The following is a 19,244-nucleotide window of genomic DNA, read 5'->3' on the forward strand; positions in this document are numbered from 1 at the left end:
CATCTCCTGACCCAAAGTGGGAGAAATGAGATTTTCTCCCATCCAGCTTTGACATCATTTCCTGTGTAGCTTGGGAAAGATGCTTCACCTCTCTGGTCCACAATTTTCTTCAGTGTAATGAAGGGATTGTAGCATATACTTTGTCTTCTCATAGAAGCAGGATGTGTTACACATGTTTAGTACATGACTTCCATACAGTATGAGCTCAAGAAAGCCTCACTAATTAAAGAGAAGAATGATTGAACTAGTTAATATTCCCTTCCTATTTTTCAAAGCATTTGACATACAAGGATAAGGTTTATGCTTACTAATTATCCTTATTAATAAAATTAAACTCAGCCTTACTCTTCACACCAGAGGGATTTTACTATGAAAATATCCTTTTAAATGTGAGAGAGAACAGTGAAAACCCAATTAGAAAAATGCTGTCACTCCTGAGGTTTCAGCTCCCATTTGATGACTCTTACACTCCATGCCCAGGCCCTACTTCTGCAGTGAATGAACTGAAAGTCCGTACTTCTGGTGACTTACTTAAAAGTCCATCCAGTTGTCACACAAACACCTCCCATTTACAATCCCAACCCAAGCTCAATTCATTTTCCCCAAACCCATTTCTTTTCAATTTACCAATCCTAGGTACTAAGATCACAGTTGACATAATTTTTCAGATAAGGATGCTTAAAATCACACTGGCAACCTCGAATTAGTCATCAAATCCTGATAAATCTGCCTCATCAGTGTGTTTGCTTTCATTCAACAGATATTTATTGTGTAACTGTTATGTTTCAGGCACAGTGTAAAGAACTGGATATACAATGGTAAACAAGAAAGCAAGATTCCCTGCCCTCATGGAGCTTACATTCTGGTAGGGCAGTCAGACCCACCCACACACATACATAAAGCCAAAAAAGCAAAATAAGTTTAAAGAGTTGTCATTGGTACAAAAAAAAAAATGGTGACCTGCTTTCCATGGAAAAGGACACGTGTTTCATTTGTATGAGGAACTGAAAGATGGCCAGTCTGGCTGGAGCATCGTGCACTGAAAGGAGGATGGAGCTGAATGACACTGGAGAGGTTCACAAGGCCCTGTTCATGTAAAGCAACAAAGTAAAAGCATCAGAATTCATTTTAAGTCTTTGGGAAGCCAGTGAAGAGGTTTAAGTTATGAAGTCACGTGATCTTGGTTGTGTGTTAAAAGTATCCCTCTGGCTTTTTTGTGGAGAAGAGGTTAGGAAGCAGAGGATCAGCCAAGAGGTGGTGTCAGTCTTCCGGGTCAGAGATGACTGTAGCCCAGACCAGGCTGACGGCAGTACAGGAGCAGAGAAGTCTTTCCTCTTCTCCATCTCCAAATTACTGGATTATTTCAGGCCCTTATTCTACCTCATTTTGACCTTTGCAAAAGCCCTCCTGGGGCACACCTCTGGGTTTACATGCTCCTAATCTGTTCTCCACACTGCCTGCCAAATAAATTTTGCCCCTCTTCTGCTCAGATTCCAACTGCCCAACCTGCATTCACCTCTGTTGTCTTATAAAGCTTCTCAAAAAGAGGTGAAGGATATGTCACAATGACCCAGGAGTAGTTTCAAGTACTCCTGACCTGGTTCCGCCTGACATACAGAGCCATGATCGCTATACTTTTAACCAATTCTCCAAGAGGTGTAAAGAAACTACTCGCGTATCTTCCCTGTCACCCCCAGAAACCCAGGCCTAAAAAAGATAACTTAGCTAAACCCAAGATCTGTCCAGAATTTCCACAGCTGGCCTAATCTCCATTCACACTCTACATCTCACCTTCTCCTTCCTGTTACACCTTTTATGTTCTTCCTTCAACTTGGAAGGAGATAAAATATCTTCTTGCATTGTCTAGGAGGGCAAATAGGTAAATAGGTGACTATAAGACAACAAGGTGGATACTTTGGTATAGGGTTGAATTATCAAAAGATGTCAGGAAAGGTAGTAAGATTCATTCTGAATCCTCAAGTAACTGGAGCAAGGTTTATAAAATAAGATTTTGATGAATTAGTGAATGAATCAATGAATGAATGATGAATAGAAACAATACCCATTACATGAGGAAAAGAACAGAATCATGTTCCTTCTTTTAGCTGCATAGATGGTATAAAACAGTGATTACTTTAGAAATAAGGAAAGACCATTTAAATTAAGACTTCTTTTAAGGCAATGTGCTCTAAATGAAAAAGGACTCCACTAGTTGGGAAAGACATTTTATTTCCAAGTTTCTAAGAGTGTTCTACAAACAATAGAGGCTTAAAGAAAAAATAAAAGATAAAAAGAAAAAAAAAAAGAAAAACAAGTATTCTCAACTACTGAAAAGTAAACAGCCTTTTTAAAAAAGACTTCAACATAAAAATGCGAAAATGTAGTTGTCATCTCTAATCCAAATACATTCCTAGAGAAAAGGATCATCCATGGTGACAGGGTTACTTACAGCTGTATACTTATTTAAATGCTATTCATATTCCTTTTGAGTTATTTCTTCATTGCAAATTCAATTGGAGATCTGTGCAAATCTAGCAAAATATTCTTTGGATTACAAAAACTATATAAAAAATGAACACAACCTGCAATTATGGAAGTATTGAGAATGCGTAATTCTTCACTGAGATGAAAGATGCTAAAGTGACATTGTCCACAGAATGTATTCCACTGAAGTGTTCAGCCCAATTTGATTTCAATGCAAAGTAAAATGGAAGTGAGCACTTCATAAAAAACATTTCTTTGTATGCATGTTGACTAAATCATAAAAAATAGTATGTAACATGATATCAAGAAATGCTTGAAACAAACTTTCACAATAAAGTCAGAAAAAAACTGTAAAAATTGTCTGCAATCCAAGAAAAAGCACGTGCCCTGTGTGTAGGGGAAAGAGGGAAAGCACTTGCAGTGTGACTTTGTATGGTCTTTCCCCAAGTATTGCTACGTTTCGACCTTTGGCCCAACTGAACAGGTGAAATGCCCTTCACATAAGTTTCAATCCCCAGTAAACTAGCTGGGATGCAGGGGACTGTTGACACACTCCCGGACCAAATGGCATTGACCCTCAGAATCCAAAATGGCCCCTGCCCTCATTCTGAGCTTACGGCCCCAAGCATATTCTAAACAAAGGTTTTTGAAATGAATCGCCCTTTCTCATTAAAATGTAAAATGCCACATCATTTTACAGTTAGTTAAAATTATAGGAGGAAAAATAAGCAGTTTCAACTGTCGGAGTCTTACAATAGCCTGGCAAGTTCAACATAAGAAAAAATAGAATAACATTAGAGTCTGGGGCAAATTTGTATTTTTGACTCTAGTCTCCCAGTCCCCCAGTGCTCAGTGTGGGGCACAGAATATATACCTGGAACATTAGAGTTCTGATAGCTCCATTCCCTCATGGATTCATCTCTCATAACCATCAAGTTACTGATAATACAAGATAAATGCATATTATATAACACATATTGCAAAGTCATAGACTGACCTAGTTCTTTCACATCCTTCTTTTTTAGAAGATGTGTGTGAAGAGAAGCCGGGAGGTTAACACCAAGAATGTACAAAAAAGCTTTACATGATGTTACAGAATCTTGTCTGAAAAAACATTTGTAAAACATATTTGATTTTAAATAAACAATAAAAGCATCAGACAGACTACAACAGATCATAAATAGGGTTATTAAAAGATCACAATTAAATTAGAAATATAAATGGATCATTAGAAATACTTAACGTTTTTTCAATGTTAAGAATCAAACCCAGAATTAAAAAAGAATCTTTTTTTTTATTTCAAAGGTTGCTTCTTATATTGAAGCTCATATTAAAGCAACAGTACAATGTTCATAAAATATAAGTGTGATGCCGTAACATTTTCTTACATGTCAGAATACTGATATTTGTATGTATACTAAAATAAGAACTTTAAAATTGTACAAATAGATACATTAAAAATGACATAGAAATAGGGCGTCTCTCACTGAAACAAGACAGTTATATCTGGCACGTATTAGTTTAAGATGAAAGTAGAAGCAAAAAGATTTACAAGAATCAGCAGTAACAAGATTGATGCTCAAGAGACATAATTGTACATTGTATTGTACATACATTGTATGGGTTTAAGCTGGCTGAATATTATATATTTCAAGTTTAAAAATGCACTACATATAGAGTGTCCAGAGTTTAAGGCGAAATTACAGCTCAGAACTGTTGTCCTTTCTAATTTTGTGGAAGCTTCTTTGACAACTTAAAAAAGAAGAAAGACTTGGATGTTCATAACACATAAACAATTTCCCTTCATTGTCAGTTCAGCGTTAGACTTCTCCTTCACTTAAATATTTTGTATGCCAAGTGTTTTTTTTTTTCTAGCGAAGTTGATAAACAACTTCAATATTTGCCTTTTTGTGAGAAAAGGTATTTCACAGTATTTACCACTTTGATGTCCTCGCAGTTTTATTAAATGTATCTTCTCTGTAAAACTTTGCCTGTTTTAAATGAGCCTTTCCTTGATTTAAAAAAATACCTGTTTACACATCTTCTAGATTCTTGAGAACGCCAGACACAGTTCTTAAGGCCAAATTTGTATCGTTATTGTTAAGAATCGTCATCAAAAGTGTCTTTGGAACCATACAAGTCTGCTAGTTTCTTAAAACGAGGTCCCCAGTTCTGTAGATAATCATAGTCCAAGTCTGAATCTGTGGTGGCCGACTCTAGGGAGCTCAGGGACCCGGCCACTGAGCCCCTGCCTTCATAACCGTAGATTTGAATGGAGTCATAAGGAGGAGCTGTGGGGTCATTGTCTGCCTCCTGTATTCTCGTGTTGATGAAGTCATCGACATCCACGCTGTTGGGCGCTGGCCGGAGCCCAGGTCTAGGCATGTACTGATACTCAGGTTTGATGTCTTTGCGGGGGATAAATCCATTGATACCATCAGGATTCTGGAGGGTGGCAATATCAAAGGCTTCTGTGTCTTCTTCCCCACCCCCTTCATCATCATAAGTAATGATGTTCTCACGGACATCTTCTTCCTCAAAGACAATGAGTGGTTCTTTCTTTTGCCTTCTCAGGGTCACAAACAATACTACAATGACTGGAGGGAAAGAAAAAGAAAGTAAGCATTCCTTAAGTTCAGTATTCCTGGGTTCTTCTACCAGAGGAACTCTGATTACCATAAACCATGAGGTACAAATGCTCACAACTGGAAATGGTATAGGAAATGAGAGCTTTGCCTGGAATTCCCAGGGATGTGTAAAATTGACCCCTGCCTGGCTCTTCCTCTACAGATGCTGTCGTGAAAACATTACGTCCAACAACTTGGAAGGTTGGGACAATTTTGAACTTTTAATAAATGAATCCAGATACCATTTAGAAGTCATCTTCCTAAGAACTCGGCCGATTCTAAACATGTTGGTCTGTAGTCTCTCAGAAGTGGCTAATGCCAATTTCTCTTTGCAAAGGAAGGTAGCTGTTTTTCCAAGGTTTACAAATGAGGACATGCAGAGCCCTCAGGGCCTACCATCTTGTAGGGGGTGATGGCTAGCTCCTGCCAATGTCTGAGAAAGAGCATTGGTCCTATACTAACTTAATGGGAAATCTTATCATAAGTCTGGCTGGACTCTCTATAGCCACCACATAGAGGAAAGGAAGTTTATAAAGACCCCCAGAAGACAAAATCTTCTGTTTATTTTAACATAGGAAAATAGCATCGCTGGAACCCAGATAAAGCAATCTCTTGTCTTCCCTGGGAGAGGAGGTTCCTTTAAGCTTGGGCAACCTAGGAAGGGTGATCAGAGTCATTTATAAGGAAAGTTCAGGCACAGTTTAATTCTTCATTGATTCCCTCTGTTCCCCAAGAGACTTCTACAGTGTTCCATTAGAGGGCTCTCCCACACACTCAGCAAGGCTGAAGAAAATATTTGTGGCTGAATTTGGCACTCCAACTGAGCACCCCTCTGGCTCCACCATTGCTCTGAGAGGCAGGGATGGGAGATTGTATTTGCCCTGGCCTTCATGTGGTTCCCAAAGCTCTGTGCCTTGTTCTTGTGGGCACTTTCACGAGCACAGACCACTCCTTTTCACTTTCTCTGTTTGGCGGACTCTTTTTTTCTTTCATCATGGATACATTTCCTGGGCTCCCATCCTGACACCAGATAGGACTAGTGGCACCTTTATCATGCACCAGCCTGGCCCTGTTCTTACCCTCATTATAATATTTATCACATGGTTTAAACAACTGTCTCCACTTCTATTAACATTTTAGGGCTTTTGTATTTTACTTCCTCTGTCTGAAATATTCCTCTATCCAAGCCTCTGTCTCCAGCTGGACAACTCTCAGCAGCCAACCTGTATGTCACATCCTCCAGGAGGATTTCTTTGACCTTCCCAGGCAATATTAGGTGACCTTTTCTTTTCTTTTTTTTTTTGAGACGGAGTTTTGCTCTTGTTGCCCAGGCTGCAGTGCAATGGTGCTATCTTGGCTCACCGCAACCTCCGCCTCCCGAGTTCAAGTGATTCTCCTGCCTCAGCCTCCCAAGTAGCTGGGATTACAGGCATGCACCAACACACCCAGATAATTTTGTATTTTTAGTAGAGACGGGGTTTCTCCCTGTTGGTCAGGCTGGTCTTGAACTCCTGACCTCAGGTGATCGGCCCGCCTCCACCTCCCAAAGTGCTGGGATTACAGGCATGAGCTACCGAGCCCGGCCCATGTCAGGTGCTTTCTACTCTGTGCCCCAACCATCTTGTGTTCATGTCCCCATTATAGCACCCACCATGTCCCTCAGTTTATCTCTTCATGCATACTTTCCTTGATATTCTGTGAACCTGTCGAGCACACAGATCTCACAGACTTCTTCTCTTTATCCCTCAGGACCTAGCATAGGGCCTGTTGCCCAGAGAATACCCAATAACTATTTGCTGAACTGAACTCACTGGCTCTTTCCTATGGAGTGAAGAGTTGATCTCTTCATGCATACTTTCCTTGACATACTGTGAACCTTTTGAGGACAGAGATCACACAGGCTTCTTCTTTTTATCTCTCAGGACCTAACATAGGGCCTGTTGCCCAGATAATACCCAGTAACTATTTGCTGAACTGAATGTACTGGCTCTTCCCTATGGAGTAAAGTTCCATGAATTCATTCGAGCTAGGACCAAGCACCATGGGAAAAGTGTAGGTTTGGTGTCAGATATGCATAGGTTTGAATCCTGATTTGGTCAGTCACTAGTTCTGAGACTTTGGGACAAAATGATCTTCCTGAGGCCCAGAAATGGTAAATGTTATGAGGACCAGCACATGGCTTTTCTACAGAATAAGCCACAGATGAGACAGCGGTGCAGAAGAGGGGCACCTAAGCAGGGGCAGGTGCAGGAAAAGCTTCCAGGGGTATCCATGAGCTGAGGTGTCAGAATAGATGTTGTAAATGTAATTAGTGGAGGGGTTAGAGTCCTGCTTCTTCCTTCTTCCAGTTCCCGAGTCCTTCCTATTGCTGTCTTGCTCCTCCTTATGCACCTAATGTCCCTAAGCCTTCTCCTTTATCTTGTGAGACAAAACCATTGCTAATACACCAGGTTTCTGCCCAAATTCCTCTTATGCCAAACCTTCTCTGATGTCCCTGAAGCCCCCTAGTGGCTCCTGCTATACAGCCCTGTGATGGCCCGGCAAAATGCTCATGACCTTCCCTGTTCTCCGCAGGAACTCCATTGTCTGCTCCCCCCAATATTCTGTCAAATGCACGAGGCAGACAACCCCCATCTCGTCCTCGCAACCACCACTCCGCCCCACTACTCCACTTCTTGTCTTAAACCACGTCGACAGTCCTAACAGGGTCCTCGTTACCAGCCTGTATTTGAGAAGTGTGTGTTTCAAGGAGGGGCATCCGGTTGCCAGGCCCTTCCTGCAGGGGACCAGGAAGCGCCCTTACCCAGGAGAATGACGATGCAGGCGAGGATAGCGATCAGCGCGCCTGTGCTCAGACCCGCGTTCAGAATGTAGGCCTCCGCGTTGCAGGAGAGCAGTGCCCCATTCACGTCGCACCCGCAGACTTTGATGGTGAGGGTGTTGGTGCTACTCATGGGCGGGATGCCGCCATCGCTGATCACTATGGGCAGGAGGTACAAGTCCTGCTTCTGCCGACTGAACCCTCCACGCCGGGCGTACACGCCTGCTGTGTTATCTGCAGAAAGAGGGGAGACAGGCCGTGCGCCCGGTAAAGACCATTGGAATCACAGTGGCTCTCTGTTCGGCAGATGTGAGGGCACTCTCTTATCATAAAGGTTAACCACCAGAATTGTTCTTACTTGTTCTTTCATCTTAGTATCTGCAGAAGCCACCGCCATTTGGCATGATACGATCACGAAACAAGCTATCTGCATTTTGGAATAAATTTCAGAAACAGGCTCTTTTGGATTTGGTGGGGAACTTCCACTGAAGAACGGGCCAGAGCCAAGCAGAAAATGGTGTGGCAGACTTGCCAGTGAAGGGATTTCCCCCAACACCTTCAGCCACCCGGTTAAATACGTCATTCCTCCTGCTTAGAATCATTTGAAGTTTGTTGCTCACATGACTCAGCGCACTTCTGCCTGCATGGTGGGTAATCAGATATTATTCCCCTAACCTAGACTTCACTTTGCCTTCCAGGCTCACACCCTCCGTTTTCCCACAGAAAATGGTGTGGCAAGCTTGCCTTTGAAGGGTACTTCCTTCAGTGGCAAGCCTGCCGCACCATTTTCTGCTGGGTTATTGTTCCTTCTTGAAATGCCACAAGAAAGCATGAGCTTCAGCAATCTATTCTATGTTAGCACAGGAAATATTAATAATTAATTATTCAAGTGTGTGTGAGGAAACAAATGTTTCTTTCTCATGTGCAAACTTCCTACTTTATGACAAGCGTTTAACCAATTTTTGTTTGCATATATTTTTTAAAAAGAAATTCCAAGTCCACCTTCAACCTTATGCAAACTAGGAATCCACTCATTCGTCATGAAAATATACGTGCTTTAAAGAGAGGAACTACTTTATAACCCTTGCAGGAGATTGATGGTTTCTTTAAAACCCCAATACCATCAACCACCCAATTAAACACGTGACTCCTCCTGCTTAGAGTGATATGAAGTTTGTTGCTCACATAACACAGCACACCTCTGCCTGCATGATGGACTATCAAATGTTATTTCCCTAATCTAGACTTTACCTTGCTTCCCAGGCTCACCTCCTGTGTTTTTCCACATGGACCAGCTGAGCCTGGCATCAAGAATTCAATTCTGTCCCCCAAGAATGCCACACTCTTCTGTGCGCCTGGTCTTTTTATCCACCGCTCTCTTGCCCAAAATAACTGTTCCTTTTATCATAACAGTTGTATTTCTCAGGCCTCAAAATAGAATTCAAAAGTCATCTCTTCAGGGAGGGCATCCAAGACCTCTCCCATCATCTCTTGTGTGACCCACCACACTGTATATTCTTACAGAAATACATAACCTACTCTTCTGTCATGATTTGTTGACATAACTACTTTGACCTCTGTGAGACTGCGAACTTCTTGAGAATAGGGGATTTTTATCTGATTCATCTCAGTCTCTGCAGGGCCAGAAACACAGCAGACATTCAATAAATATTTGTTGAACAAATGGCATAACTGCGTTCTGGGAAGGATTTAACCAAAATTCCAGATGTTGGCTTTTCTGTATTTCGCAATCTTTCATAGCCTTTGCCCCTAAAATATTTCCCCATCATGTTTTCTCTACCAGTTGCAACTATTTTTCTAAGATGGATTTTCTAGTGGGAAAGCACTGGTATTATAAAACAGTAGAAAATTTTAATATGTTCCATCAAATTACACATACATGCATACATACACACACATACAATGAACTTCTGGTATGGTCTGCCTCTGTTTGTGGGTTAAGAATCAGAGTTTATAGCAACATGAATGTTACGACTAGCATCACGGCCCAATAGCTGATGGGCTTTAAATAAGTTGACAGGATTTTGAATTAGCTCCTGTAGTAGGGAAAAAAAATCTCAGACTTTCAAAATCATTTAATACATTTTAGGTTAAAGAAAATGTATAATCTTCCCTTGGTATTTGCAGGGGATTGGTTCTAGGACCCTCCCCTGAATACCAAAATCCAGGGGTGCTCAAATCCCTTATATACAATGGCATAGTATTTGCATATAACCTACAGAGATTCTCCTATATGTGTTAATGATCTCTAGATTACTTATAATACCTAATATCATGTAAAAGCCATGTAAATAGTTATGATACAGTAGTTTCAAATTTTGTATTACTTTTCATTGCTGTATTACAATTTTTTGTTGTTTTCTGTTTTTCTCCCCAAACATATTTGATGTTTGGTTGATATATTGGTTGATATATTGATGTATGGTTGACTGAATTCACAAATGTGCAACCCATGAATATGGAAGGCCTACTACAATTTATTTTCTGTTAGATTATTTCTGTTAGAATATATATATGTGTGTGTGTGTGTGTGTATATATATATATGTCAGATTCATTCTTATTTATGGATGAGCAGAAATTTTGAGTATTGCAGATGGTGAGGTTTTGTACTCTCTGGCTCTAGTAGACCTTATATGACCAATTCTCTGTCCTTCACTGCCAACATTTTGTCCAAAACAATGCAGAACAGCCAGCCCTCAATTCTGTATTTTCTGAATTTCGTATGACTGGCATACACTTCTCTTATCACTGGTGAAAATTATACAAAAATTGTATATACTATGAAGTAGGATGAAAAAAATAAAAGTAAGCTATTCAAATAAAATAATAAGTGAAAATGCAGTTACCTGACTGTTCTTTCCTCCTCTAGGCTGCACATACCATTGTTCCACATTTAGCAATTACAATAAAAATTACATATCTATAATAAATTAATACAAAATATATTTTCTCTTCTTGTATATGTTTTCGTAGTTAAATTAGACTCTCACAAATTGAAAGTTACAATATCTACTCCATTTTAATGATCTGAAATGTCCATGCCATCATGAATAAAAATGAATGTTAAAAAAATTTTTTTGTTTGTTTGTTTTGTTTTTGAGGCGGAGTCTCGCTCTGTCGCCCAGACTGGAGTGCAGTGGCCGGATCTCAGCTCACTGCAAGCTCCGCCTCCCGGGTTTACGCCATTCTCCTGCCTCAGCCTCCGGAGTAGCTGGGACTACAGGCGCCCGCCACCTCGCCCGGCTAGTTTTTGTATTTTTAGTAGAGACGGGGTTTCACCGTGTTAGCCAGGATGGTCTCGATCTCCTGACCTCGTGATCCGCCCGTCTCGGCCTCCCAAAGTGCTGGGATTACAGGCTTGAGCCACCGCGCCCGGCAAATGTTAAAAATTTAACTGAATTTCTAGGTCAAAGATAACTCTTTGATATGGGTGACATGCCCAGCAGATGACTTGCTTGGTTTACATATTTGGTCCTACTCTTTTACCCATAGTGTCATGGCTAGAAAGTATGTGAACAGAATATTTTTGTTTTTATAAACTTGTGGAAGTCATAATTTAAAATCTATTCTTCAACGTGCCATCCATGCAGACCTGCATTTCCAGATCACAGCAGGTTAGGTTACTGAGGAAGGTAATTGAAACTCAAACACCAATGGAAAACACGGATCTGGGCATGACATCGGCACGTGAATTCAAGATGTTTCATATTGTGAACAACTAAGTCCTCTCCAACACACAGAAACCACTACATAAAAGCTCATCAAAGTACCCAGCTGACCAAACCATTTACAATCTCTTGGTGATAGATCAATAGAATCACGAGAACTTTTCAAATCTCTTCTATGAAAACATGCTTTACATATGGATTTTAAGATGAGTTCAAGAAGTGGGAAAGAAATGGACTAAGGCTTTCTTTGTGGGAAAATACTAATTACCTGCTTTCAATTGGGTAATTTTTCCCATCTAGAGCCCCTTTTGTTCCTCTTTAAAATTAGGAGACGGATGATAGCAAGCATGCTTCATGGGGTTGTTATGCAACTAAATCACATGGTAGAAATCAGTGTTTATCCTCTGTGCTGTGCTTCCAGAAGGCTCGGGGAATTCTTCTAACAGAAAACTGAACACACATTACTGAGATCCTCCAGGGCTGGTGAGTTGGTAAAGGTGAACATGGTTGGTAGGAGACGTGTCTAGCAGCCCGGTTTGGCATTTAGGCTGTCTGTGTTGCTTGAGTCTATAAAATATTCCCCCTTTAGATCCAGGTTGTTGCAGGACCAATGGGAGTGTGAGCCTTCTCTCAGAAGTGACATTTCTGAGTGGCATTTCGGTATCATGGCCTGTCCTTCTTGTGATCCACTTTGATCACTGATCAAAAATAGTCACTATGGCCTGGCGTGGTGGCTCATGCCTGTAATCCCAGCACTTGGGAGAATCAGGCGGGCAGATGACTTGAGGCCAGGAGTTCAAGACCAGCCTGGCCAAAATAGCAAAACCCTCTCTCTACTAAAAAATACAAAAAAAATTAGCTGGTGTGGTGGCGCATGCCTGTAATTCCAGTTATTTAGGAGGCTGATGCAAAAGAATTGCTTGAACCTGGGAGGTGGAGGTTGCAGTGAGCCGAGATTGTGCCACTGCACTCCAACCTGGGAGACAGAATGAGACTCTGAATCAAAAACAAACAAACAAAAATCCACTATGGCTTGGTATGGTGGTTCACACCTGTAATCTCGGCACTTTGGGAGGCTGAGGTGGGAGAATCTTTTGAAGCCAGGAGTTCTAGGCCAGCCTGGGCAACATAGCGAGACCTTGTCTCTAAAAAATAAAAAGTTAAACAATTATCCAGGTGGGGTGACCAGCGTCTATAGTCCCATCTACTTAGGAGACTGATGCCAGAGGATTGTTTGAGCCCAGGAGTTCAAGGTTACAGTGAGCTGTAATTGCACCACTGCACTACACCATGGCTGACAGAATGAGACCCTGTCTCTAAAAAGAAGGAAAAAAAAAAAAATAGCCACTATGGTCAAGAACTTCATGAAAAACAAATCTGGACACACAAATAGAAATATAAACAAACAACAATAAAAAAAGAAAACCCTTTGCTAGAAACCGGGTTTTCACCCTATATTTGACTACATATTAGCTTTCAACTCCCTGTCCATCTCTGAGTGGGTCCTCTTGCATTGGACACACGCGTTGCTGAGGTTTATGGATAATACAAGGGAAAAAGAGATTCAGTGAGGACATATTTCCAGGAAAGTGTCAGATTGGCTCCAGGTTAATAAGATGAAACAGAAGAAGACAAATATTCCATCAATTTTAAAATTTCTATAGAGATTTCTTAGATCTTTTCCTTATATGAAGACTCTAAAAAGCAAAAAACTTTGGGGTCAAACAGACCTGGGTTTAAATCTTGAATCTTGTACATATTAATTGCCTGACTTTAAACATATTTTCTAGTTGTCTTGATTTTCCATATTCTCATCTATGAAGCTAATAATTTTAGGTTAAATTTGATTCCATTCACAAAGTTACTTAGTACAGCTGCCAGCCTGTTGGCGATGCTCAGTAAATATTAATTCTTTTCTGGAAGTTCTTCTCTTTGAGCAGTAGACTAATGAGGAAGGGAAACTTATTGGCAAAGAGAGGAAAGTGAATTCTTGGAAATGTCATTGTAGCTCTGAATGTAATTGCCTGTGCAGAAGGACTCGTCATTCAAGGTAAGAAAATATTTCATATTCTTCAGTCCTGGGCAATATATTTCCCATGACAAGAAAATGTTTTTCAAGCATCTTGGTTTTTGATCTTGACACCGGTGTTTTCATCCCTGGCCACAGATATGTAACCAGTTGCATGTTTTCCCCCACTTAGGCCAAAACTTGCAAATAGGGCCATTAATTATCAGAATATGTCATGCACAAAGTGTAGTGTTTCTATTAATGTAAAAGCAAATTCAGGCTTCTAAGTTTTAGTCCAACCTAAACTCCTAATTGTATGCTGCTTTTACTTGTACACTTTTTCGTTCCACTAATACAATATAAAAGTTCCTGATAATGATGATCTCCACAGTACCAGTTGGGGGAATACCAGTATAGGGGTTATGATGATGATGTAGCCCAATGGAGAAATAAATAAGACTGGCAAGCAAGGGGAACATTAAGATGGAGAGAGAAAGAAGCCCTTGATAGATAGACTGCACTGGGTGACAACCCTACATTAGCAAAAAAAAGGAAAAAATTAAAAGCAGATCAAAGTGGGCAATATATGGACCAGCTCTTGCATACTGAAAACTTGAAAACAGGAAGCACCAGAGCAAAGGACCAGGACCCACTGCCCTCACCATGGTGTCACGAGAGAGGCTTATCCCAGGGAGACGGCATCAGTCATACAGCAGCTTCCCGAAGGCTCTGCAGATGTTCTTCCTTACCAATCCTTTTCCTCTGTCCATCTCTTCTCTGAAGCTAAACAATCCTACAGCTTGACCTGATCAGAGACATTCTATCCTATTAAAAAAGGCCACAGGGCACTTCAATCTGGGGATCCTCTCTGCAGACTGTTGGAAAACTGAGAATGTAGGCCAAGACTTGCTCCCAGGGAGGTATTTTGTTCACTGCTGACCTAAATCTGCCTACTCTACATTTCTGCCCAAACCTCAGAGAGGAAGTAGATCTATCTACCACATGAAAAGCTACCTCACACTTGAAGACAGGTATTCAGTCACTAGCAGAATAATCATTATTTGACTACTTTGCTCCGGCCTACACCACTTTCCTTAGACATGTGGCAACAGCTCTGTCAAGATAATGGAAAAAATATTCCTGTGCCCACACATGCCCATACACATACACACACACACACACACATCTATATATATACATATATAAGCACATACATAAAATTTATATATAATGTGTGACTAAAAAGTATTAGTAGAGTTATAAGCTTCAATAATTTCAGAAGTATAGATGACACACAATTACAAAGGCACCATTTGAGCATTTAGTTATTTCAATTTCTTTACACTCATTTATATTTGTGAATTTTGAAAAATTAATTTTAAGTTTTGATGTGAATCAGTGTTTACCATCTTCAATCCAAGGGACTAAAATAATGGAAATTTCACAGAATGTTGTAAAAGTTTGTGACAATATACTCCTGATGTTATTACTGATCAATGATGAACTTACTAGTCTGTGTGTACACCTCTATTTTCTTGCCTTTCCGAATACCCTGTGAGCTCTCTACCTACCTGTCATCACTGCATAGTTTGCACATTTCACAGTCCATCATGATTGAATGTCTGACCTCTTCACCAGACAGTAACCTCCTTGAGGGAAGAGGCTTTGTCTTATATAGCTTTTCACTCATCTTTGAGCATTTAGGCATTTAGTACTGTTGTGTGTATTGACAGAATAAATGGCTGAATGCTATTCTTTCCAATGCATCTCATAACAGTCTGACTTTTCCACACAGTCAGATTTTACTGATTCATTATCTCACGGTCCATTTCTAGTTTCCATCTTCTCCAACTCCTTCTACTGTTGCTTATATTTATATTGTGGATTTTGCTTTTCTAAATATCTTCATCTTGCCATCTTATTATTCTGTTATTACTATTATTTAAATTGAAGCAAATTTAACTAAGCAACATTGATTGAACTGCTAATATGGGCAAACACTGTTGTTTGTTACTTTTACATACCTTATCCCAAATAATTTTTCAAGCTCTGTGAAGAGTATAATGACCCATATCTTATAGGAAACAAAACTGAGAAACTAAGAGGGAAGCAGTTTCTCATAAGGACATGGAAAATAACAGAACTAGAATTTGAAGTCCCCTAGGTTTCACTGAATTTTATAAGCACATAACTGATGCTGGAACATTGACATTATTGCATTCCAATTAAACAAGTTTCTTTTTTCTAATATCCACAATAGGTTGGTTAATTAGTTGAATTCCATCATAGCTTACAGTTAGAAAAAAAAAAAAAAAAAAAAAAAACCTCAGTTTCTAGATAAAAGAACAGTTCTTAGAAATCTAAGAATTTTGTGGCAAAGGGACTCACAAAAAATCAGGGGTGCTCATTCAAAAGCTGTTCCCATAGCGTTTCCAGACACACATATATACACACAAACACACACCCTTCACAAACAAATCAATGTGAAGAAGGCAAGAAGAAACCTATTACTTTCCCAATATTTTGGAAGAAAGGATATACTACAATGAGGCAAATTCTATGAACGATGAGCCTTAACACACTAATGAAAATAATTGACCAAGACTCTGATGTCTATAATGTCTCCTAACTGAATTAGGGAGCTACACACCACTGTTCTTCCAATTATTGCCTTTTGTACTGAGAAATCTGCAAAACGAGAAGTACAATAAAGAGTAACATGATAGAAATACTTGCCTGTGTGCGTGTGAAATTCAAGCATGTGTGTATGAGATATCCAAGTACGCAGTTTGTTAGCATTAAGAGACTTTTCATTGTCACATTTAATCACATTTCTTAGAATCAACTCTGCTTTCATTTATGTTTGATAATAATTTTCTCCTTGTTGGTAGGGTAAATAGAGAGAAAAGAACATACTGCCCACATATTTCTTAGTTTAAGACAAAGAAAACTACCAAGATATTCAAGTGGATATTGACATTTAGGGTCTTTAAGCTAACTAGTTAAGTCAGTGACCACACGCAACCTTGAAAGAATGATGTCTGATCTACCAAGAAGATCTATTTATTTTGTTGTTGTTGTTGGGTTGGGGAGAGAGCGGGTTCCCAGACAAACTTTGTTCTGTGTGAGACAAACTGCAGCAATGAATTTTAGGAAGAAAAGAAACATGATTATTTACACAAGTGAAAATGTCAGGGCATTAAAAGACATCTGCCATTTTGATCTCCCAACAGAGCATCTTCCATATTGGAGCAATTAAGGACGAAAAATAAATCCTACAAAAATCTGTTTGGCTATCTTTAAATTATGAAAGTGAAAAATCAGAAGCATATTTGCATGCTAGTTTGTGTTGCTCATAAGAAATGTCCTTAGTTTAGGGGGTAAAAAAAAGAAAGAAAGGCCTTTATTTGCCAATTGGTTTAATCTGAGTGAATCTGTCTTGGCTATCCTTACTAAACCAACACTGCTTTCCATGCAAACATTTTGTTGTCTATTTATGTCTTTGCTTGCCTGCTTTCTTATTTTTATTTTTTTTAAGCAGTGCAAACTCAATTCTAAATGTTTCAGTGCTCATTGATCTGCCACACGGCCCATCTTGGATGTTACACTTGGAAAACTAATACATCAGAAGGTCATCTCATTCTGGCCCCTAACCCTAGGTCTCCAATACAATGTTGTGGAAAAGTAAATGAATGAATGGATGAAACAATGGAAGGGCTGGGTGATGGAGTACTGAGTTCTTCAGAATATTCTGGCATCAAATTTGTTCTTTTTTTCATCCTGAAGCTTGTTTCATGACAGATTCATTCTTTCCATAATAGTAACTAATTCCTGAAAGTTTTGAAGAAGATTATATGTTACGAAGTGTTTTCTCATCCACTCCTTTACTTTTAATTTATGCATTTAGTCAACCCATTTTTCTTAAATGTTGGGATACTGCCCTCACAGAGCTCAGATTCTAGTGGGAGACAGGGAAATGTATTATATGATTAGAAATCAGAGTCATAAGAAAAACTGACGTTAGAGCAGTATTCCTGGAGCACTAGGAAGAAGCAGCCCAAATGATCTGAGATGTTAGGCCAGACTTCACCTAAGAGATGACTTTATGCACAGTGAAACTTAAAGGAGGAGGGATAGACAGGGGGAGTAAATTCCCTGCACATGGACATGTGAGAGCATGGCATATTTCAGAAACTTGACATGGTTTCAAGTTTCTGAATCTTAAGATTTAAGGTAGCAAGAAAAACGAGATGGTAGAGGTAAAGTGTGCAAGGAGTAAAGCATGGAATGTCTTGCTCACTAAGCCATGGAGTTTCAGTTAAATACATAGGAAATGGAGAGGCAGGAAAGAATTTTAAAAGAGAGAGAGAGAGAGTGAGAGGCATTGTAGGGTTTTTTTATTGAGGATTGAGTGAAGTGAGGGTCAGGCTGGAGTCAGACAGACCTGTTTGGAGGTCACCACGTAGTTACAGCTTCTCTGTGGGTAACTCCATTCATGGTCACTATCAAAATTAGTTGTGCTTTCACAATATAACTAACTTTGCTGGATGGGCTTTTTGGGATTCCCTGATATCAGATTCATATTCACTGTGAAAGCCTTCTTTTAGGATGCTTCCTGGCACTCATCTCTTTATGATTATAGAAGGATGGAAAGAAGAGGCTGTCATAGGGAGCTTAAGAAATATCTAGAATCTGATGAAAGCCACACTGACACTAACTAGAGAAGAAGCATCAAGGACAGAGAAGGCCAAATCAAATAGGGAAGGGGCTTCATGGTATACAAAAGGCTACTCTTAAAATTGATTTACTTGAAAATCCTGAGTATTTTTGTTATTGTTATAATAGAAACTCATTGGAAACTCCTAAAATTTTCCTTTGCTGCAGAAGAACGTTCTGATAGCCATGTAACCCCATGATCTGATAAACCCTCAATTCTAATTGAGATGGCCCATTGTAAATCATGTAGCCCTGGGGTTCTGAGATCCTGAGAGGTATTACAATTTTGGTACCAGTTTTTAGTATGTCAGTGCCTTTATCTCTCAAATTGGCAGCTTGATTAATATGGTGTAATAATTTACAACTGTTTTATAAATTATTATTAGGATTAATTATATATCAAATATTCAGATATTAATATTAAAATTGTTCCCCCTTTAGAGATGAAGAGCAAAGCCAAGCCTTTAATCTCTAGGCCTTGCTTTTTCCTCTGTACCGTATCAAATAATTGTTGTTTGGAATAAGAGGTTTGAAAATTAAAATTATGAAGTTAATATTAGAATATTACATTTATAATTACCAGGTCATTAGGTCTGCAGATAAAACTATACTGTCTTCTTGTTAGATTCAAAAAATTGTGATAAACATTAAACATTTATTTTTTAGTAACACAACAATGTAAAGTTTTCTCTCTCTCTCTTTCTCTGTCTCTCACACACACACACCCCAAAACACAAATCTTAATTTTAATCTAACACTCAGTATGATGTTTAATGATGAAACTCAAGAACTAATTTCCCTATTAAAGTAACAAGTAAACCAAGAATGGCCATTACTATTGTTATGATATAGCACATACTTGAAAAGTGTAAATCCATGCAATTAGATGAAAAACAA

The 19,244-nt window shown here is 39.4% G+C and overlaps 1 protein-coding gene across 2 annotated transcripts in view; it reads right to left on the minus strand.

The window, feature by feature from the left end:
* Nucleotides 1-742: 742 nt before the first annotated feature.
* Nucleotides 743-19,244, minus strand: part of CDH11 (cadherin 11) — a 177,337-nt gene continuing 158,835 nt past the window's right edge. Inside the window, exons 11-12 of one of the 2 annotated variants that reach the window (XM_023210092.2) lie at nucleotides 7,915-8,166; nucleotides 743-5,081 (exon numbers count right to left, since the gene is read on the minus strand). In XM_023210092.2, coding sequence (XP_023065860.1) covers nucleotides 4,585-5,081; nucleotides 7,915-8,166 — 749 coding nt within the window. In that variant the 3' untranslated portion in view covers nucleotides 743-4,584. The remainder of the gene's footprint in view (nucleotides 5,082-7,914; nucleotides 8,167-19,244) is intronic. The other variant, XM_023210091.2, reaches the window with a different exon arrangement.

This window comes from Piliocolobus tephrosceles, chromosome 17 (genome assembly GCF_002776525.5).
Source record: "Piliocolobus tephrosceles isolate RC106 chromosome 17, ASM277652v3, whole genome shotgun sequence".
Lineage (NCBI taxonomy): Eukaryota > Metazoa > Chordata > Mammalia > Primates > Cercopithecidae > Piliocolobus > Piliocolobus tephrosceles.